Source organism: Suricata suricatta, chromosome 11 (assembly GCF_006229205.1).
Source record: "Suricata suricatta isolate VVHF042 chromosome 11, meerkat_22Aug2017_6uvM2_HiC, whole genome shotgun sequence".
In the NCBI taxonomy this organism is placed as follows: Eukaryota; Metazoa; Chordata; class Mammalia; order Carnivora; family Herpestidae; genus Suricata; species Suricata suricatta.
This window is the reverse complement of record NC_043710.1, coordinates 39108945-39131739: the sequence shown is the minus strand read 5'-3', so window position 1 is coordinate 39131739 and position 22795 is coordinate 39108945. Positions and strand designations below refer to the sequence as shown.

Here is a 22795-nt window from a genome sequence, read left to right as displayed (position 1 = left end):
GCTCCCGTAGGTTAAATGCAAAGGCAGAGGTACTTTGGAAGAAATAGCTCATAGCTCTAGTGGTGTGAAAGAAGGGGAGTCTCTAGGTTAAGGTGAAAATCTGCTCTCTTCGCTGTGCTTGGTTATGGAAACAAAACATGTATATTTGAGAGGAATGACCTAACAAATGCTTAGATTACCCTGAGTGTGCTTGGTTCCTACTAAGGCAGCTGGGCGTGCATGTGGAGGCAGAGGCTAATGGATAAAGACCAACACACTCAAGTCATGACATTCTCACAATGGGATTCTGGACTTACTGCTTGAATCTCTGTGAGCCTCAGCAACCTCATAGTCTTAGCTCAGGGAGATAGTGCCTTTAAAACGTATAGCGCAGTACCTAGCATATAGTAAATATGTCGGAAATAGATATTATGCTGATCCCTTTAGACCCGGACCAGTGAAGGCCCGTGTCAGTTCTGAAGGTGTGGGGCGCCTGGGTGGCTCAGTCAGTTAAGCATCTGACTTCAGCTCAGGTCATGATCTCATGGTCCGTGAGTTCGAGCCCCGCATTGGGCTCTGTGCTGACAGCTCGGATCCTGGAGGCTGCTTCGGATTCTGTGTCCCTCTCTCTCTGTTCTTCACCTGCTCATGCTCTGTCTCTCAAAAATGAATAAATGTTAAAAGAAAATAAAAAAAAATTCTGAAGGTGCAATTCATCCCATAACTAGGGGGGTCAAGGAGATGCACACTCAACACACTGTAGCTCGTTCCTTCTCTTGGAGCTCATGGGGGTTCAGTGTGGAAGTTCCTGGAGTAAATTAGAAGCCTGACTGCTGACTTCCCATCCCTGAAGCTGGCTGCTTGGAAAGTGTGGTGGACTAGAGCCGTAGCCCCTCTTCTGTAGATGGTGGCAGATTGGGCCAGAGGCTGGCCACGGGAGGCCAGGGCAGGAAGTGGCCCAGCTCCTGTCTTTGATTTCTGAGTGCCCAGGCCATGCTGGAAAGCTCAGGAGACTTAGCTGTGCATCCCTAGACAAGCAACCGCCTCTCCAAAGCCATTTTCACTGCTGAAAAGTAGAGCCATGGTGGGGGAGTGGGGGGGAGGGGATGAAAAGGGGGAGGTACACAGCACATTTTATACACTTGGCAGATCTAAAGGGACCCAGAACTCTCCTTACCAAGGATTTGCCACCGAGGTTAGCTCATGTTTCATTTTCTCCCAACAGCGCCCTGACCAGCCAAACGAAAACATGAAATATATTTTAGAAAAGTTTTAATTTGAACAACTTATGATTAAAAATACAGTTTATAAATAATTTTTTCATAGACTTGATTGAGGATTTTTGCAAACTTTACAAAAGGATAAAAGACACAATCTGCAACGAGAACAGATTAAAGAAATTACAAAAAAATACAGCTCAAGCCCTCCTATTTAAAAATACAACATTATACATCACAGCGTTTTCATTGTGCAAAGTTGAAGAGAACGCAGCATTGGGTATGTCGCATATTCACGCAAAGGGAAGTCAACTTTAATACAGTTGCTTTGCATAATAGCATAGGCACAGCTGAGACATTGAATCCTTTCCCCCAGCAGTTAATAACCTGAGGTTCAACTTTTTGCTTTTATTTGGTAGGACTGATGGCTGAAATCTGCTTAGTAGAAATGTGTGTGTGTGTGTGTGTGTGTGTGTGTGTGTGTGTGTGTGTAAGGGAAACAAGTGTCTGCTTTGAAATTAAGTAAACCCTCAACATATTTACAGTATTTTCAGAGAATGCATTCTCCCAATCAGTCTGATTATATCTTCTCTATTAGACAACTCTTGAGAAAATTAAATGAAGCCAGATCTGTCAATTAATGGACATCCTCTGTTGAGACTTCCAGCTTTCGCTGTGGGACAAAGAGAGTTCCTACGGAAGTTTTATTAGCACCATCGAAATCCATGCAGGATGGGCCCGTTGGCTTCACTGGTCCACCTGGGGTATGGAAGAAACTTTCGGCCACTGACTGTGACCCTTTGGGTGTCACAGGAACAGGCTGATCGGAAAGAGAAGAATAGAAAAAAAGAAGTCAAACCTACACAGATAGATAGGGCCTAATAGCCTCAGGGGGCTGAACTGAAAGGGCATGTCACATGGTAGAAGCCTGGCATATTTTGCAATGGGCTGGGGGCACTGTGGACTATGGGGGTATTCTTCCTGGGTTTGGAAGGCCTTCAGTCTCCTCCTCCCATCCTTCCCCTCTCCAAAGAAGAAAAGCAAAAGGGAGGCTCCTGTGATACTATTTGGGCCTTAATAACCCCAGGAAAAAATCTATTGAATGGAAATACTCACCGGTTGTGCCCCCGACACAGCAACTGATTGTCCGCTCGGTTGGCTCTGGCCTGGGACCGGAGAGTCGTACCTGGTGGCCCTTCCTTGCTTTGTGCCTACATTTTCTGGTACAACACTAACAGCTTCTAATCTCGGAGACGCAGGAATGGCTCCAGGGCTGGCAGACACCTGCACACTGGGGGAGATGAGGCCCAAGTGCTGCAGTGTGAAGTTTACAATGGCTGAGCTCGGGTTCTGGCCGGGAACGGGGTGGCTCGAAGTGAGAGCCGGGTTGTTCCCGACAGCTGCCACGGAGGTTGGTGAGACCATTAGCTTCAAAGGTGTTACATGAAAAGAGGGAAAATTCACAGCAGTGAGTTCAGATGATGTCACTGGAATAACACCTGAAAAGAAAAGGGGGGAAGATATCTTAAAAGCACAGGAATTTGTCCAAGAAGCTTATAAGGCTTAAGTGAACTTGAGCCTGACCCACATTTGAATAGTGTTTTACGTACACTCACCTGTGATTGGGGAGCTGTAGATCGTGTGGTTTGGGGAAAGCGTACTTGAATTTTCTTTACTCGATAGAAGAGACTCTGCCCCCAGGGATGAGCACTGGGTGAGAGGGATCAGGTATCCTGATGGGAACAGGGTCTAGAAAACAAGGAGGACGGATTTATTTTGCAAACAAATATGGAAGAGGAATGGCCGTGTGCCTGGGGCAGGACTCATAGCCCTTAACGGTTGTTTGTCTCATCAGACCAAAGCATCCAGTGGTATGGGCTATGGGGTGGGCCAGCTAGAGAGCCCCCTGAAGACCATATCCCTCCCTGTCATTCCTGACTTCATGTGTTTCATGAAACCATGTGTTTCTTAAATGTTATCTGTGGTCTTAGGAAGTGTCCTAAAGCTAGCAGTGAGCCTGCCTCGGGGTAGGATTTACCCAACCCGGCCCCCCCCACACACTGACACCCTAAGTCCTCCTATCAGACTTTTTGGTATGATGTGGTGCTGTCAGAACCATGTTTAATGCCGTTGGACACCATAATGGCGCTGCTGTATTCTTATGTAGTTGTTCTTGAATTATGTAGGATGGTAATTTCCTAGACTGTTCTGAGGAACCCTATTTTCCTGGGATGCAAGTTGGCCCTACTTGAATCATGGTCCAACCTATCTCAGAAATGCTGACTTGAATAAAGGAAAATGCTATCTTTATGAGAGACTTCCTGGGGGGCTTTAATGATAGCACACATTGTAAATCTCCAAGGGACATCCAGCAGGCGGCATTTCTCAGGCAATTTAGCAGCTAAATTTTTGGTAGTATTAGTATTCAAGGAAAATATCTTAAGAAATGTTGATTTAGAGAAGGGGGTTGCCAAATCATGGGACAAAATCTGGCCTCCTGGCCAGTTTGGTAAATAAAATTGTATTGGAACACAGCATGCCCATTCATTTATGTTCTGTCCACACCTGTGTGCTTCTGTTTTTATAATGGCAGGGTTGAATAGGAAGCATGGAGAGCATATGGCCCACAAAGCCAAAATTATTTGCTATCTGGCCTTTACAGAAAAAGTTTGCTGGCCCCTGATTTAGAATAAAGTAATTATACAAGTAGGGATGCATTTTTCCTAGCTCTTTAGGTTCCAGTGATACCAAGCACTCCTATCTTGCACAAACCAAAGAACAGGGCACCAGAGTTTAAAAACAAGTTAAACAAGAGAACTGATTAATTCATACTGGAGACCCAAGTGTCACAGAGCAAAAACTTTAGGCAATAAAGTTATATTCTAAACAGAAATGGCCAGTGTTGGGTTGTGTGTGCCCCCCACCACGCCAGCTTGGTCTCTGTACTTTAGCAAACAGAGCCGGCACGGGTGGCTGAACTGCCTGAAAAGTCTGTCTCGGCCTCACCACGAGAAAATCTGGCAAAAGCTAAAGGCAGCTCATGTAACCCAGGGGCCCTCCTTTTATCTTCCTCCAGATCTTTCTTCCCACCATTGTCAAAACAACAGTCTACACTTTGATCTAGCTGTTAATAGGTCCCATCCTTCCCTTGGGAACCTGTGAATTGGGAGTCTGCATCGCTAATGGTGTTCTTCAACACTGCTGTCTGTCAGTTTTGTTTCTGAAATGTTCGGTACTGTTCCATATCGTTACTCGCTGGTTCCTGGAAAGCTGCAGGAATAGAAACTTTTCATGGGTGGATTTAGGCGACTTACAAGTAGCTGTTCTTTACTACCGTTCATCATCCTCTCTCATGCTACAAGAGTTACTCTGGTGGCTGCTTTAATTCTTTCAAATCTTCAGCAAAACCTATAGTACTCTAATAACTAGTTTTCAGTTTTCTACAGACTATGTTCGTTGCAAAATCTTTGAGCCTATAATGCCAATTCTTTTTTCTTTCTTTTTAAATTAGAACTGTCAATTAGCAGGATGAATGAATTTGGTATATTTCAGCTTGCGTGTTCCTCATCTCGTCTCCATTAGCTCTCTTATCCCTTTCTTCCTATTATATCAGTCTGTTTTATGTTCACTGCCTGACATATTTGTGTTTAAGTATTGTCTTCTCTCCACCTGCAGAAGTGCAGATTCTCAGTAATGTTTGTTGAATGAATTAACACATGAATCTCTTTCCTTTGTTCAGCTTAGTCCATGCTAAAAAGAAATGGTCAAAAGGAAGTCAGAGATGAAAAGAGAAGCAGGAGCACACGGAAAATCTATCTACTGACAATCCTAATCCTGAATAGCTAAGTGAGCAACAGGAGACCATTATTAAATCATATCCATTGGCCCAAAGAGATTATGGACCTCCCAGAAAATTGAATCAAGCCAAAGCCTTGTGATTTCCCCCAAAGCATGTATATTACATGCAAAATGATAGTATGCTAAGATAATAGATGTTTTGAATGGTTACCATGAGGCCATCCTCAGGGAAGATTTGACAAAGTCTAAAGCCTCTTTAATAACAACAGTTACAGATAATACCCTTCAGCTTATGCGGTGCCTTAAAAGGATCACAAGCCCCTTTATGTATATTATCATGTAATAAATTCACTTAACCTCACAAAAACTGTAACATGGCCCTTGGGCAAGTATTCAAAAGCAACAGTCACCAAAGGCAGGTGCCGGGGCTGATTTGATCCAGAGCACAGTGCTTTATACCCAGTAGATGATCAGGAAAGAGTGGTGGAGTAAATTCTTTATAGGTTCATAGATCTACACATCTCTACAAGATGTAGAGAAGGAAAGCAACTTGAGTTCATAGAAGGGACAAAATGAGAGATTATCATCTGCCTCCACATTTAGTGGTGTTTATTTGGTGTTAATGTCCTCCATATGTAATTGTCTGAGGGAGAAAATGGAGATAACATATATGAAAATGCCTACAACCTCTGCTGCCTAGTATATGAGTAAGCGTCTAATAAGTGTTAATTCCTTCCTGAACTTAACTCCACCTAGGAAAAAACATTACCTGGAACAGCAAAGTCTCAGAAACCAATGCATCAAATATACCTACCATCTGCCAAGATAAGTTTGCCTTTCCTATTATATAAAATAGAAATTTTGGGTTAAATTTTAGGTGGAAAGTAAAAACAGAGGGGACAGTTGATCTTCTGGGCAACAGATGGTAGGTACATGACATCCACCAAACATTAGGTAATGACTCAGAAAGCAGGAGTTACAGGAACCCTACGCATCTACCCATTCATTTGGGGTTACGTCTGCTTGTAAATTATTTAAGACTTTCGTGACAGCTGTTTGCATTCCAGTATGTGACAGAGAAACAGACTTAAGGACAACCACCCGCCGTGCTTTAAAAAGAGAGCAAATAATCCCTTCCTCCAAAGGTTAAAAATGTCCCTGCCGTCATCCTAGTCAGGGGATTAGCTGTCTGGGGCTTTGTTTGGATTCTGGGACGCTAAGGAACAGTTCCTCGTCTTCTGAGAAACTGCTCTTTGCTCTGGTAAATTTCACAAGCTACCAAACTCTCCTCTAATCAATTGTGGACTTCCTAAAGCTTTACACGGTTCGAGGCTGTACTTACTGCGGAGACATTTTCAAGTCCTTTCAGGTCCTCTTTAAATTTCTTTTTGGAACCACTGTCTTCGAGCATGCTTGCCCTCTTTGAGCCTCTTTCTCCAGCAGCCTCCTTGTCTCGGGTCTGTGCGCCTGGTCTGTCGGGCACTGGCTGCAAGCTTCCAGGCCTGGTGGGGGCACCGGACTTGGTGTCACTGGCTGTCTTCTCGGTGGTGGCATCTGTGGAGTCTTTTGATCTTGTAGCTTTCGAAGAGGGGGCAGGGCAGACGGTTGGGCTCAGGCCTTGGGGCGGTGTCATGGTCTGGGCTTGGGCTGGCTGCAGGTAGATGGCATAGGACGGGCCCGAAGGGGCCTGAGGTAGGATCACAGGCACTGCAGGTGACAGCGGGCTGGGGATGAGGGGGACCACCCCCAGGGGCTGGATGAGGGGCGGGGCCGCCAGCTCCAGCTCAGCATTTGCTGGTGTGTGCAGAGGAGACACTGGTTTGCAGTGCCCGGATCTTTCCAGCTGTCCCTTCACTTTCTTGCTGGGTTCACTAAAAGACAAGATTTAAAGTATGACACAGTGGAAACACATTTTCTCTAAAATGTTCTACCACTTTAGATTTGGGCCAGATTGAAGCCATGGATTTATGAAACTAGCAGATAGCTTCTGTAATGACTACGTAAACGTTACAGAAAAGATTCTCACCAGTTTCCAAGGCTAGCACGTGTTCTTGCATAAAGTAAGTAATCCTAACAACGCAATGTAAAAGTAAGTCATCCTGCTACTAGAGAGTATTACTAACCTACCTTGAATGCTCTTCTAACTGCATTTTGCAAATAGTTGCAAGCTGGGCCATTTTACTCGGGAAGGGTGCCGAATTCTGAGTGCTCTCAGCTGGTAAAACAGAAACGGGGAGGAGAGAGGTGGGTGTTGGTCAAAGCCAAAGAATAAATGGTCACACAGATAAAACATCACTGAAGTCAAAGGAACAGAAAACATGCACCTCCCTTCCAAATCACACAGCCTTTAAAGCCCACCAATTATTTTTTATCTTTCCATTCATATATGACTTAGGCTTCAAGTGGATTGGGGCATATGGGTATTGAAATAAATCTCTAATAAGTACCAGAGAGATCAAGTAAACAGAAAAAATCAGATAAAAAGGAATTCTTCAGAGCAGAGCCTGATGTGACTGAAAACATACCTTTGCTTGTCTTGACGGGGCTACTGGGAGCAGAATTTATCTTTCTCCGGTCACTTTCTATGCTCTTAACCAGTTTGATAAGAGACGGGTGTCGAGTGAAGTTTGGTTTCCCATGCGTAGAGAAGAGGTTTTTGGCACAATTGTCTTTTGAGGGGCGCTTCACTTCTAGATCGGAGTGGGGGAGAGGAAGGACTTGGCCACGTCCTGAAAGAGAGAAGGGCAGGGGATCGAAACCCAGCTGGCTCGGCTTCCTTGTAGGAGATGAAGTCAAAATGTAGGCTGAGAATGACTTGAGGAATGAAAGCAGCAACATTTATAGTGTTGTTTATAGAGAGTATGTCTGAGCCAGACACTGTCTGAAGGGCTTTCTGTACAAAACCTTGTCAATCTTACTTTAATTGAATTCTGAGATAAGATTTCACACCTTAACATCTCTGAAACCCACAGCATCTTACAACTAACCAGCGGTGTGCTAGAGTGGATGGTTAGCGGTTTCTCTTTCTTGCCAGTATATATATATAACTGTGCATCTAATAATCAGTGAAGTCCTAACCTGATGAGATACAGTGACTCTCACTGCTATGGACTGAATAATTGGGTCCCCTCAAGTTCACAAGTTGAAATGCTAACTCCCAATGTGATGGTGCTAGGAGGTGGGACCTCTGCGAGGTGCTTAGGTCATGAGGGTGGAGCCTTCTTGAGTAGGATCGCTGCTCCTATAAAAGAGGCCCCACAGCGCTCTCTGGTCCCTTCTACCATGTGGGGTTTTGACGAAAAGACGGCCATCTAGACAGAAGGCTCTTGCAAGACTTCCCAGCCTCCAGAGCCGCAATAAACTTCTGTTGCGTATAAGCCACGCAGTCTATGGTATTGGGTTACAGTAGCCTGAATGGACTACGACACTGTCAACAGCTCCACCAGGTAGGTACTTCCTAGGAACCGCATCTCCATTTCAGAGACCTTAATCAACTGACATTGGTCTCTCAGCTCGTACAATGTGGGCCTGGGACACGAACCCGTCAGTCTGGCCCCAGAGCCTGCACTCTGAATCCCTGCACCGAAGGACCTCTCTCTGAGATTACAGTGGACTCTTGAACGGGATTGAACTCTGCAGCTCCACTTATATGCAGATTTTTTTACAGGGCAGTGCTGTAAATGTATTTTCCTTTATGATTTTCTTAGTAACAATATAAGTAACCATGTAATAATATAGTAGATGATACATAAACATACAAAGTATGTTTAAATGACTGTTTATGTTACTCAAAAGTCTTCTGGTCAACAACAGGCTATTAGGAGTTAAGTTTTTGGGGAGTCAAAAGTTATATGCAGGCTTTGATTGCATTCCTAACCCCTGCATTGTTCAACAGTCAACGTACATTCGAGACTGCAGTAACCTTGCAAAGATACCACTGTTCTTCCCATTTTGCAGGTGAGGAAGGAGCCTTGGAGATGTAACTTGCTCAAGGCCACAAAGCCAATAGGAGGCTAAGTTTTCCTCTGCCTCCATGGCCCATGTTCTTGGGGCCTTTCTGTGTGGGATCTTTGACAGAATGTAAAATGTCAGAACCCCAGAGTTGAGATGGAGACTAGAATTTTGATACTGGAGTGAATTCACTTCATATTCTCTATGCGTATAGGCTCAGTTATGGTCACTGGGCAGCACAACAATTAAGCAACAGTATCTTATGTTTTGTGATGCTTTCCACTTTTTCAGATCCTTTCATGCACAGATTCTGCCTCTTGAGTGCTGGGCTGGAGGTATTTTGTTCCTTGGGTTGTTGACGGAACCAGCAGCCAAACTTTCATACTGGCACTCATCTTTGCCTTTCCACCAATTTATATATGTTCTTTCCCCGTGGGAGTGTGGGCAGGAAGGGGAAGGGAGAGTATCTCCCACTGCATATTAATTCAAAACAATGGAGCAAAGAATGAAGAAAAACAAATACCTACCACTGGGATTTGGACTGATTTCTGGGCCTGTCCATTTAAAAGCTGGTTTTCGGCCTCTTTCTTCTGTAACATGAACTTTCTTGATAAGATTCAGGCTACTCAGAACATTAGCTATATCATAGAGCCTCCGAATTTTTGCTAGAAAATAAAAGATATATACCACTTAATAGTACAATGAAAGATCAAAGGACTTTGCTTCATGAGGACTTCATGTATATTCAAAAAGCCATCCTAGCCATCAATGTCAGGTAGAGAAAAATGTGACTCTTTTAAGTTATTCTGGTGATACTGCTTTAAGTCAAACAAAAAACAGTTTTAAATATTAAAAAGACTCAGTTACTGCTGGTACTGAATTTTGAAATGACAAAGGTTGAAAAAGGAAAAATGACTTTGTGAGATCACCCTATAGGGAACTATGTTACAGAGTTTTTAATAAAAAGTCCTCATTACTGGGAATCCTCTAATGAGGATTCAGAAGAATTTTATGAACAAACAGAAATGAAGCATCAATGATAAATGTATTGCTCTCCTGCTTGTGACAGTTTGTAACAATGAGATTTATTTAGTATCATAAGCATGGAGGATGCTATAACCTATCAAAATTTGTAAATTAAATTAAAAAATTTTTTTTATGTTTTTTATTTATTTTTGAGAGACAGAGAGAGACAGCATGAGCAGGAGAGGGTCAGAGAGAGGGAGACACAGAATCCGAAGCAGGCTCCAGGCTCTGAGCTGTCAGCACAGATCCTGATGCGGGGCTCAAACCCATGAACCATCAGATCATGACCTGAGCCAAAGCCAGAAACCAGACGCTTAACCATCTGAGCCACCCAGGCGCCCCTAAAAAATTGTTTTTAATGTTTATTTATTTTGAGAGAAAGTGAGAGTGAGTGGGGGAGGGGCAGAGAGAGAGAAGTCCAAGCAGGCTCTGCACTGCCAGCTCAAAGACCTACATGGGGCTTGAACTCATGAACCATGAGATCGTGACCTGAGCAGAGACCAAGAGTTGGGCACTTAACCAAATGAGCCATAAAATGAGCCAGGCATCCCAAAACTTGTAAATTTTATATTGTCCTTATGTTATATGCAAATCATTGATTCGTTCATTCTACAAATCTCACATATCTTAAAAAGTCTTGTTAGAAGAAATCGGTCTTTACTTTCGGCTTGGTGCTATAAAATTATAAATTGAGCCCCTTCTTCATGGCCATGCCTATAGGTTTTGAATTCCCTGGGGATTCGGCAAATCACACATTTGCAGCTCCTGGAATGGTTTCCAAGCCTGTGACTAACCAGCAAAATGGAGAGCTGCAAACTGTCTGGTGAGTCAGAAAAAGCAGGCAGCCCATCAGTGGAGGGCTGAAATTGCACATCTCCCAAGCCAATTGCCAGTATTATTGTCTCTGCTCTCGCCTTAATTTTGTCTTTCTAGAGACTAACTTGATAGACACTATCAACCTGGAGCTGTCTGAATATACTTTCATGGGATTAGTGCAGCTTTGCAGGATTGAGAAAGGAGTCTGTGCGATGGCTCCCGGGCACTCCCCACAGCGGGTCCCCTCGGTAGCGGGTCCCCTGTTCAGGCTAGTCTCATGCCCTACGTGGAGGTGTGCTGATACCCCCGGGAGACGTGGGTGTGTCACAGACCCTTCTCGTCTGCCGAGCACTTCTTTCTACATTCTCTCCTTCTGAAGGCTCCTGCAGAGCCTGTCACTGAGGCACGGGCAGAGCTCGGCATCAGGGGCCCAATCCAGGTCCCTTTCCTCCTTCGAGCAAGTCTGGCTGAAACTATTCTTTCACCGAGGCTGCAGGTCACTCTTCTGGGAACAATTTTAGAAGAGCTATTTATACCCTTAGCTATGAGAGCTGAGATCTGGGTTCCAGACCCACCTTACAATTTATTGCTCATTTAGACTTCAGGCACCAGAGTTCAAAAGTCCAAAATGGGGACAATGTTACAGTATCAAAGGAGGTCACTTCTAAGGAACTGTTTATAAGCCAAAGGGTCAGACAAGTAAGAGGAATTATATACATATCTTTGAACCCTACAAGTGAGTGAAATGGCAAGAGTCTCGGAACTGAAGGTGCATAGGCACAATTAGAGAAGATATGTCAGGATAGCAAATGTACTTGGAAATCAGTTTCTAAGTAACATTTTATGGTTTCAGAACAGGTCCAAAAGCCCATGGCAGTCCTGACACTTACTTTTAAACTTGCTTTTATCCAAATCTTCCACGTGGTCTTCCCCAATTAGAATCTTGGCAGCAATTTCTAGGCTTACTATCTGAGGCGTCGACACCAGAAAGAGCATCACAAACTTCTGGCTCATCACTCTTAATGACTTCTCTTTGCGGCTGTTTACAGAAGCTTTGGAGGAGGAGGATTAGAGAATTAAAATTCATGAAGGGACAAGTGACTTCTAAAGTAACAGGGCTAAAAATACCACAACCTGATCAGACGGCTGACAAATGCAGCATTTTCACATGTTAAAAGGCAGGAGTTGCTTTAGAACATCGTGCTCTAAGAACCCATTTTCTTTAGACCCAGGAGGAGGGCCTCACAGCCCAGGTCTTCCAACCATGGCTCACCTGCCCGAAATTCCACTCCAGGGAGTTCGACAAAACACATATCTGCGTGTCCGTTGTGGCCACCGTTTGACTTGATATGATCCTCTAGGCTGTACGGCTTACTAAAGTCAAACTCTTGCTCGTATTCTCTCTTCTTGATCATCATGATCTGCTCGGCGTACTTGTTCTCTTCCCCGACGCTTTTCAAAGTCCCCAGGGTCTTGTGGAGATTATGTCGTCCGTGCCAAGTGTACCTGTTTTTGGCCAGCCGGCTCACCATGTGTAAACTCTCTAGGACATTCACGATATCGTAAATGCGCCGCCGCTCAACGTCTGCGAAGAATGAGCAACAGTACATAACAGATTTCGTAACGTGTTGAGAACTGAGTAACTTTTCCTTCCACGGCTTGTTGGTCAGTGAGTCTGGCGGACACAGTTCTACTTACTACACTCAACAAAGGGTGTGAGGATGAGCAAGACACGTTTTTGCTCTCATAGGGTGTAAATCATGATCATCGGAATTGGAAAGGTTAACATTTATAGAGGACCTACTATGTGCCATACAGCTTTAGGAAATTTTTGTCCTAAACTGGTGGGGCAGGTATTATAATTCAGTGTAAATGACGAAATGGAGGCTCAGGCTGGCTAAGTAGGTCATGCCAAGGCACAGAGCCAGACAGTGACAAAACCAAGCCATTAATATTCTAAACCCCATACATTACAACCTGTTTTTTTTATATGACTCTTCAAGGCACACGTGTGTGCACATGCATACACACACAGTTGTCATAGGATAGGTCAAAGCACTGAGTATCAAAGCACCTAGAACTTGCCTGGGGGCCTTTTACTGGGGGGCTCCTTCTGCTTGGAATCCCTCTTCCAGATGCCCTTATCACTCCCCACTTCCATCCTTTCACATTCTTGCTCAGATGTCACCCTTTCAATGAGGCCTGACGTGACCGCCTAATGTAATGTTGCAAAACACACTCCCAGGACTCCTGGACCCCCCTCTCCTGTTCTACATTTTATTTTTCCCACAGTATGTATCACCTTCTAACATAAATTATTACTTGCTTACTATGTGCTTTCATAATACCTATTATTGTCTCTCCTTATCTGTCCTTTGCAAACTCATCTATTACCCCCTGCTAGCAAGTGGGTTCCCTAGGAGGAAAGATTTTATTCTTTGTTTAAAAAAAATGTTTATTTAGCAGGGGAGGGGCAGAGAGAGAAGGAAACAGAATCTAAAGCAGGCTCTGTACTGCCAGGGCAGAGCCCCATGCAGGGCTTGAACTCACGAACCATGAAATCATAACCTGAGCCAAAATCCAGAGTTGGACGTTTAGCTGACTGAGCCACCCAGGCGCCCCAAGAGTTTATTCTTTTTATTCACTGATGTTAACCCAAGCTTTTACAATATTGCCTGGCACAGAGTAGGTGATCAACGGCTACCTGTTGAATGAAAGGTACAGCCTACAAAGCTACAATTAAGTAGGTGTGACTAGATGAATCTACACGGCATATTCTTAAAATATGAAATCAAGTTGGTATTTATAAACATGCATTCGATGAGTAAAACTTTCTTCATGGAGTGATAGCTGTATATCAAAATAGCCTTCCTATCTTGTCACTTTCAGATTATATTTTCATGACTCCAAAAGTATCCCAAGTTTACCACACACGTCTTTTAAGCTGTAACTAGATTCAAGTCTATGAAGAGAAGAGTAATGGGGGTAGGAGGAACACAGTAACTTGACAAACCCAAAAACGTATTGTCCTCAGAATCGCACTGAGTGGCAGGTGGTGCGAAAGCCCTGCTTCTACTCACGGAAGTGGATCCTCATCATTAACTACCAAGATACCATTCTCCAGCCCAGCTCGTCAAGGAAAGCGCAAGAGAGAGCAGACAGAAGTTCAAAGTTGTAGCTATTTATGAAACAAGTCATAAGACAACCCCTTTCTTGGGGTGCCTGGGTGGGTCAGTTGGTTAAGTGTTGAACTTCAGCTTCAGCTCAGGTCATCATCACAGGGTGGATTCCTGGGTTGTTGGTGAGTTCCAGCGCCATGTGGGGCTCTCTCTGCCTCTCCCCACTCTCTCTCAAAATAAATGAACATTTAAAAAAAACAACGTTGCCTTTCTTTACAGCTTCAGAGCTTTTGAAATGCAGTCAGAAGCAATCTCTGTTGTGAGTTTTTACTTCTGTTTGAAAACTCACTGAAGTTGGAAAATATATGCCTTTATTCTTAAATTCAAAGGGCTTCAGAAGGGCGCCTGGGTGGCTCAGTGGGTTAAAAGACTGACTTCATCTGACTTTGGCTCAGGTCATGATCTCGCGGTCTGTGAGTTCAGCCCCGCATTGGGCTCTGTGCTGACAGCTCAGAGCCTGGAGCCTGCTTCCAATTCTGTGTCTCCCTCTCTCTCTGCCCCTCCCTCGCTCATGCTCCGTCGCTGTCTCAAAAATAAATAAACATTCAAATAAATAAATAAGAGGGCTTCAAGGATTTATAATTTCCATGTGGCATTGTCTGTGTCATTACAAACACTGGCTAGATGAGCATGGGTCTAAAGGAGTAAGTCCATGAAGTCCCTTTAATTGTCAATCGTTTCAGCGAGCTCTTTGCATACTTACTAAGTTCCTCAGCTACTTCGTCAAGACAGATGTCATTGTTCACAGCAGGGTTGGGGTAGTTAGGGTATCGTGCTAAGAACTTATGACACAACAATCCTAAACTTTTCTCTTTTCGACTTGGTTGGGATTTCTCATATTCATCTCCAGATAAGTGTTCCTACAAAAGAAGAGGTAAATAATGTCTGAATCGGAAATACAGTTGGACAGATTTATTAGGGTCATCTGCCCTCGATGGCTAACACGCTTAGCTTCAACAGCTGCAAAACGGGGCTGGGGGAGAAAGGTGGGAGCCAGTGTAAACTGCTTGGCAGACCTAAAAAGGAGGCTTGCACTGAAATAAGCAAAGGCTCAGAATTCCTTCCTAGCGCGGTATTTGATGGAGTCCTGTGCTCCGAAGCAGGCTAATAACAGTCTGTGGGGGGCGATGCTTCATATTGCTGGCACTTCTGTAACAGATACTCCTCCCTGCTCCTACACACACACACACTCTGACACACACACGTCTCCTCCCAGCCTTTTGCAAACCTACATGTAAACAATCTTTGGCCTCAGGTAATCCGTTTCTGCTATCAAACAACCCCCTTTTCTGATCTCTGTTTCGTATCTCGGGGCTCACGGCACTGATGAGCATTTTCAGGTTGGCGGTTGGTGTCCACGGTTCTCCCTGGGAGATTTCCTTGGGCTTAGTGGGCGTGGTCAAAAGGCCAAAGTCAGGCTGAATCTCCGTCAACACTCTATTTGCTGCAGTGGACTCTTTCAGAGGTGTTTTCGTTAGTCCTCTTTTATGTGGCTCAAAAAAGAGATTTTCCTGGTTTAAAACAAGTAAATAATTAAATCCACCATAAATAGGATTTATCATAGAGCTTTCGATTCTAGACATTGTATAATAAATAGAATCTTGTCAAGGAAAAAATTGCCTAATGAGGTTATAGGGTCGATTAAATTAGTAACTATCCCAATGACCACTCAACACTTATTTTCCTTTTTACTTATTGTCCCGTTTTTAATTTTGCAGTTCTTCTTAGGTTCCAAGTATTGGGGGAAAAACCTTTAAGGCATAGTTTTAAAACCTTTTTGACATAATTTTTGATTTAGAATAGGGTTGCAGATAATATACAGTTCCCACATACCTTCCACTCAGCTTCATCTAATAGGACTGATAATTTTAAACGATCGAAAACTCCTAAGAGTGACTTTTACACACAATACTACAATAAGTAAAAGCCTACATGGCAGAAACCATGTCCCATGCATCTGTGTGTCCATCCTGCATACACTGAGTGCTCAGTAAAACACCACTCATGTGGAAGAGTCGGAAAGCCAAGGAGACAAGGCTGAGGGGTGGCATTCGGTCTATACTTAGAGGCAAAACCTAGTAGGGGGCAAAATCCAGAGTGCCTACGAGCAAAGAAAAGTCTGCTCTTTAAATATTTTCCCCTCTCACTTTATAGAAGGAAATATAGGGCCCAATGAGATAAAATTCGTTATCCAAAGTCACAAAGCCAACTCCTGGCAGAGGTAGGACTGCCAATGAGACATGATGGTAAATTAATCGCAGTTCACAAATATGAGTAATGGAGACTATGTTTCTTCTACTTTTGGACACTGGGGACTTCACACATTCTTACCATCTATCTATGGCTATTTTAAAGAAAATGCTTGGAATGGCAATAAGTGAAAACACAGAGAGGCACTAATTCCTCAGTGACTTTAGGAACAAAGATCAGTGGGGTTGTCTAACATGTCCATGACTCCTTAGGATTTATCAAGTGCTTTTCCATTTGTATTTTCACCATATCCTGTGGTCCTGTTCTGCAGAAGAGGAGATCCTGGCTGAAAGAGGAGACACCAGCCTTGTACGTGAATATCCCCAATCCAACTAGGGTGCTCTTACACAGAAATCAGTGTGAAGACTACAATGGGGGCCCCTCCGGAGCCTGGGCACCTGATAGATGCTGACCTAAAAATGGGATTTCTCTAAAGGCTGCTGTCCATTACCTCAGACTATCAGAAACAATAGCAATTCTCATTTAACTAATATCTAAACATTTCAGGAACTTTGCATTTTTCATTTTTTAACCTATCAGTAGTTGGACACTGATCAAGACACTCCTACTGACAATTCTTTTTTAACAAAATAGACATTTTTGTCTCACAAATAATGTTTGTGGCCCCCAAGTTTAAGAAGCTGCTGAGTCAGTAGAAAACGATCTTAAAAAGAAATCTGATCTCAAATCCAGTCAAATGCCCTCTCTAAATTCAAATTGCTCAAGAATTCTGAGAAATATCATAACGCAACAAACCAATTTTATTATTCTTAAAAAAATAACTTTTCTCACTGCTTATTTCTTTGAGACTTCTATTTGGAATCAAACCATTAAAAACTTTGGATTACCTTAGCTCTGCCCAAACTCTTCCCCTCTTTAAAAATTAAATTTCCCTTCCTCCTGGGTTTTTATAGAAGCTAACTAAAAAGGGTTATAGCTTTAATAAGATATTGGAGATGGGAAAATTATAGCGTTAAATCAGGATGACATTGCTTTTAAAACTGCAAGGATGAATACTAAAGTTAAAAAGGTACCTTTTCATTCTCCATTCTGTAAATTTCTCATACATTTAGAGTTTCTTTAAAAATGAAACACTGGAGTTTCTCTCAACACCCTGATGGTTTAAGTAGTCCAATCAATTCTATTAAAAAGTTTAATATCCTTAAAAAGAAAAGGAAATAGAAAAAGTTAAAGAAAAATAAAACCAGGAGATTAGCTGAATATTCCCTGATGGACACCACAGGCCGCTTTAACAAAGACTAACGAAAAAAATGTCAAGTTACATTTACATTTTATTCCCGACCAGAGATAACCCTGCTGGGCAGAGAACTCCATCAAACGCCAGTAAGTTCCTTCAGCAAACCGGTCCGCTGTCATGAGACTTAAACCAAACCACAGAACGTCCAGTGACAGCCTTCTCCCACCTTCAGGGAAGGCACGCCATTCTCCAGACCCCACCGAAAAGGACGGTAGCAAGCACTAGCACCCACCTGTTCACAGGTCGGGGCTGGGGACTCAGCTAGCGCCGCAGCCTTGCTTCCGGCTGATCAGACAGGACCCCAAGCATCTGGATAAAAGTCTACATCTTGATGCCTAATTTTTCCCTTCACACGCACGTGCACAGGCTCAGCAGTAAAGACTTGGGAAATAGCTTGATAGGAATCTCAGTTCTTAAACTCCAAACATACTCTGGGTATTTAAAGAGCGCCTTATGATTAAGACTTTTTCTTTTTTTAGGACATCCTTAAAGATGAAAGGCGCTGTGTACTCTCAATTCAGGCGGCCCGTTGACACCACGATGTTGGATCTCACCAAGGAGGCTGCATTTGTTCAGTAAAGCAGCCAGGTACAGTCCCCCTGCCGCCACTCGCTCCGCGCCCAGCGCACTTCCCTCTCCGCCCAATCAACTACCCCTCCCCCTGGGCCCAGTCCGCGCGCCACCAGCCTTGCAGTTCCTGGACAGCATCTTCGCCGTTCCCCGGGCAACGATTTCTAACCAATCAGAGAGCTGGATGCGGGCCTACGATTGGTTGGCGGCGCCAGGGGCGGGTCCGGACCTTCCGCCTTCGATTTAAAAATTTGGCGCGGAAAGCAGAACCGTGGCCAGCACCGCCCCTTGGCTGCGCGGGGCTGGAGCGCGGGCAAACCCGCGCCCGGAACCACGGTATCCCCGCCCCTCCCCCTCACTCGCCCCCTCCCCTCTGCGCGGGAGCTCAGCTCCTCCCTCCAAGGCCCCCGGCTGAGCGAGAGGCGGGAAACGGCCGTCGCTGCCGCAGCCCTCCCGATCCCTCTCCCGGTGCCGGGCCGACTGGGCTCCACATCCCTCTGCGTCCCGCTGACCTGTCAGTTCACTTCACGGTTGGAGCCCGCTGGGGCTGAGCTGGGGACACCTCGGCACCGCTTTCCCCTCTCAGGTCCGGGAGCCCTCGTGTCGGGCCGTCAGTCGGTCCTCACGCTGCGCGGAGGTGGGTGCCGCGGAGGGAAACGCCGGGACCGGGCTTGGCGGGCCGGCGGGCGGGCAGAGGCAGCGTGACCGTCCAGGAGCAGTCAAGCCCCCGATTTGAAATTAACCCGCTCCCGGCGCGAGCAGATCCCGCGGGCTGGGAGGGCCGCTCCCCTCCCCCACGCCCGCTCTTCCCGGCCCCGGACTTCGCGCGCCAATCGCAGCCTCCGGACAAGAGCCGGCGGCGAATCAGGGTGCAGGCACCGCCCTCCGGCCCGCCTCCAAGACAGAGTTGGGGGAAAAGTTCAGCAACTTTTTTTTTCCTCCACCCCCCCCCTCGCCCTCCCCCGAATACCCCCTTCCCTTGCTAAGGTTAGGGAATGAAGTTTGGCCCGACCGGGGCACGAGGACTGAGAAACGGGCGCTCTGCGATTCCCATTCTGGCCGTCCCACTCTCTGCCCTGCCCCTGATCCACTCACCTGCCCTCCGGACCCCAGCTGGGACCATCCCCCCTTCCATCTCCGGCAGGCATTATTGTCATTATTGTGCTGCCCACCACCTGCCCTATGGCTTCTGGAAAATTGGTGTGCAGAGGGAGAAGCCTGACCAATTGGTGCCCAACTCGTTGGGCGTGGAGTCTTGGCCAAGACGTGAGAACTCAGGTATGGGAGGAGGAGGACTAAGGTTGAAAACCCGCCAAGCCAGTTCCGGACGTCTGCCGTCTTCCCTCCCGTGGTCTCCCACCCTTTCGTCCTTTTCCCCTCTCTAGTCGTCTCCCCTCACTGTCCCGTCTTTTTCCGGTTTCCGATCCTCGGACAGCTTCAGCATGGAATATTGTAGAGTTCTAGATCATAGGAGAATTGGGAGACGGTCTAGTCCAAAGCCCTCGTTTTGTAGACAGGGAAACCGAGGCCCGGGTCGGCAGAGGTGCCTTGCCTGTGCCCGGATCGGGTTGCCCTGCTTTGGCTTGCCCCGCGGTTCTCTGCCTCAGAACGTTTCCCCTTTTCTGGGGACCTGTGCTGGAGTTGCGGTACCCACATGTATTGCCCAACCGCGCGTAGATCAGGGCGCCCATCTCCGGACGGTTTGGTTTGAGCTCTTCCCCCTCTTTTGTAGTCTCGCGTCTCTAACCTCCAGCAAGGCCACGACCACGATCCCCAGTCCCACTCATACTTATGTGTCCGTGAATCACCAGTGCTGATTTGCGGCGCGGGACAGACGCCCGTCCCCGAACGCAATATAAGGGCAAGGATGCTGTGATACAGTTGCTGGGGTCGCAGTGCTGGAGCGACAGACCGTGGGGTGGGGGGTCTGGGTGGCCCCCCACAGGTTCTCCCCGCAGATCGCAAGCCGAGGGGTGCGCCGGTGGCAGTCCCAACGGTTAGCGCCCTGGTGTTCCCTTTCTCCCCTTGCCTCCAGCAGCCGGGGGGGGGGGGGGGGGTTCGGGCCATATCGGCCATATCGACTTAAGGCAAATGTTGCTCAGGAAGGCGCTTCTACTTGAAAGCCCGCATTCCGTAGGTGCTGTGCAGAAGGTCTCAGATTTACAATAAAGCAAGAATCATTGGGCAGAGTTCACTACCAACAGCACTAAGCAGCCGGTTATTCTAGAACCAGGGTACACTTTGTCTAGAGCAAGGTGTAGGTATACTTGCATCAAAAGGGGGCCGTGGGTGTTTCTGCTTTAGCCACTGTTTCAGGTTTTTGCCTCCCTGTTTCCCAGCCCCAGCCCTTAGGGGAGTGCTCCTGTTCCCCTGTGTTCTGAGGCAGTGAGGAATAGGTTCATATCTGATCTACATGGGCATTTATGCCCCAGGTCTGAGTGCCAAGGACCTGCAAGGCACATGGTGCAAGGAGCAGCCACCTCTGCTGACACCACACAAATCTCATTACTCAGCCCGGTGTTAACCGTGGGCCATGACAGTGAAGCAGACCGTTTTAAAGTAACCATCGCTAAATGACAGGGCTGGGATTTAAAGCCAAGTCTCGTTTACTGCTAAGGGCTTTCCACTGAAGGCTCTGTTATTCACTGTGCTGGTGGCAGCCCTTCCTTCCTTCACAGGATAGTTGTGTCTTGTCTTTATAGAGAAGAAAACTGAGGTGCAAAAAGGGTTAAGCGAGTCAGGTCTACCTTGTTTCCAGTTCGTATATATCCAATTTCACCAATGTCACCAATTGGCGACACCTGAGGAGGGTCTTTAAGCACCTACCCCTCCCCACAGCCCAGCAAAACAAAATAGAGAAAAAGTGGGATATGTAATTCTTGTTTTAGGGGCAATTGTCACGTCTTATTGAAGCACGTGAGATTAAAATCCAAGTCCCTGATGAAAGTAGCTCTATGAAGAGTGAAATGGTGTCATTTTGAAGTCTTAACTCCTTTTTATGTAAGAAGTAATGAAAAAGCAAGCTGGAGCCTTTCTCCTCAACACTGTATCGTGTTGGTTTGAAATTCAGCATGAATGTAAGGGAAGCTATGAGACTACTGGAAACTTGTATGTTTACTGCACAGCTGAGAAGGAAGGTCGAGGGGGCAGGTTGGAAATCTTTCTTGTAACTTTCCCATCAAACATGGTTTCCCTTGATGCGTTATAAAATCGAAGGGAATATTCGTTCATTTATTTCTGGTCTTTTGTTCATCGTGTTGTGTAATCTGTGTCTCACTGAAGTTAGACCAGTTCTTCAACTCTACGCTGCTACCCTTACGGTTTGCACAACGTGGAGGGTGAGATGTTGTGTAATACGTTAGACACTAATCAAGGAGAAAAGATAGGAGACGTGAGGGAGAGTGATGAGTGTCATCTGAGGTGTCTAGATTCAAAGGTAACATTCAGGATTTGGGAATCATGTTTTTCATCATCACTGGAGCCGCACTTGAAAAGAGCAGTGTCCCCGCCCTGCGCCCCAGGGCTAGAGAGGGAGGTGCCCTAGCTAGTGAGCTCCTAGACTTTTTTCTCTTGCTGTCTCACCTCCCAGGTTTGACCCAGTGGGACAAAGTGGGGGTTGTGCTTTTTCAACAGCATGAGTTGGCACAGCCACCACAAAACAGCTGTCTAGCGCTTTAAATGGCACAAATCCCCATGGGCTGGGTTAGATCGCAGCTGCTCACGACCAGATCTCAGTCCTCCCCGGTTGTTTTAACTAGTTAGTTACCCTGTCCCCAAATGAATTGTGCTGGGTCCAATCTGGGCAGGGTGTAAGAGGGTGGACACAAGCAAGGGGCGCAGAAGGTGGGACCAGCCTGCATCGGGGGTGTGCCGGCTGTGGAGCTAGATTTGGTCCGAGACTTGGCAGTGGCAGTGGCTGTGTGAGGAGTCCCCTTCAGCTCGCCTTGACTTCCTGTGGGAAATCTCCCTCAACTGATGAGCTCTGGAGGGATATCCGCAGCCCTGGACTCCGCTGCCGCCGCACAGTTGCTTCCATATATCGAGCAATTATCACATCTACATTTTTTAAATGTTTTGGGGATAACTGAACACAAAATACCGAAAACCCTTTTATAGAATTGGAGTCTGAGTTCTGTCCTCAACCTATTACTATGTCATCGGATCTTAAAATTATCACAGATTGCTGGGGATATACCCAATAGAGACAGAAATGCTGATGCATAGGAGCACATGTACCCCAATGTTCATAGCAGCAATGTCAACAATAACCAAAACATGGAAGGAGCCTAAATGTCCATCACCTGACGAATGGATCAAGAAGATGTGGTATATATTCATGATGGAGTACTACATGGCAATGAGAGGGAATGACATATGGCCTTTTGTAGGAAAGTGGATGGACCTTGAGGATGTCATGCTGAGCGAAGTAAGCCAGGCAGAGAAGGACAGAAACCATATGTTTGCACTCATAGGTCTAGCAGGAAAACAGGAGAGACCTAATGGAGGACCAGGGGGAGCGGAGGAGGGAGAGAGAGTTGTGGAGAGAGAGGGACGCAAAAGTTGAGAGACTACTGAATGCTGAAAATGAACTGAGAGTTGAAGGGGAAGGGGGAGGGGGAAAAGAGGTGGTGATGATGGTGGAGAGCACTTAAGGGGAAGAGCACTGGGTGTTATATGGAAAACAATTTGACAATAAAATATTATGGAAAAAAAAAGGAGAGTGTTGCTAGTGCAACTGGGGAACTTCATTA

At 45.8% G+C, this 22795-nt stretch overlaps 1 protein-coding gene and 1 long non-coding RNA gene across 2 annotated transcripts in view; one reads left to right on the top strand and one right to left on the bottom strand.

Moving 5' to 3' along the window:
* Positions 1-1311: 1311 nt before the first annotated feature.
* E2F8 (E2F transcription factor 8) lies at positions 1312-17330 on the bottom strand. The gene is made up of 12 exons (XM_029914747.1): positions 17251-17330; positions 15199-15477; positions 14670-14826; positions 12061-12372; positions 11678-11839; positions 9473-9610; positions 7520-7723; positions 7122-7209; positions 6337-6865; positions 2813-2945; positions 2313-2695; positions 1312-2016 (listed from the first exon to the last, which is right to left on the bottom strand). Exons 1-12 carry the CDS (start codon positions 17263-17265, stop codon positions 1834-1836), a joined length of 2583 nt encoding a protein of 860 aa, XP_029770607.1. The 5' UTR covers positions 17266-17330; the 3' UTR covers positions 1312-1833.
* A 1088-nt stretch (positions 17331-18418) lies between these two features.
* LOC115271794 overlaps positions 18419-22795 on the top strand; it is a 5476-nt gene continuing 1099 nt past the window's right edge. The window contains exon 1 of the long non-coding RNA XR_003900095.1: positions 18419-18681. This is a non-coding gene — a long non-coding RNA (uncharacterized LOC115271794). The remainder of the gene's footprint in view (positions 18682-22795) is intronic.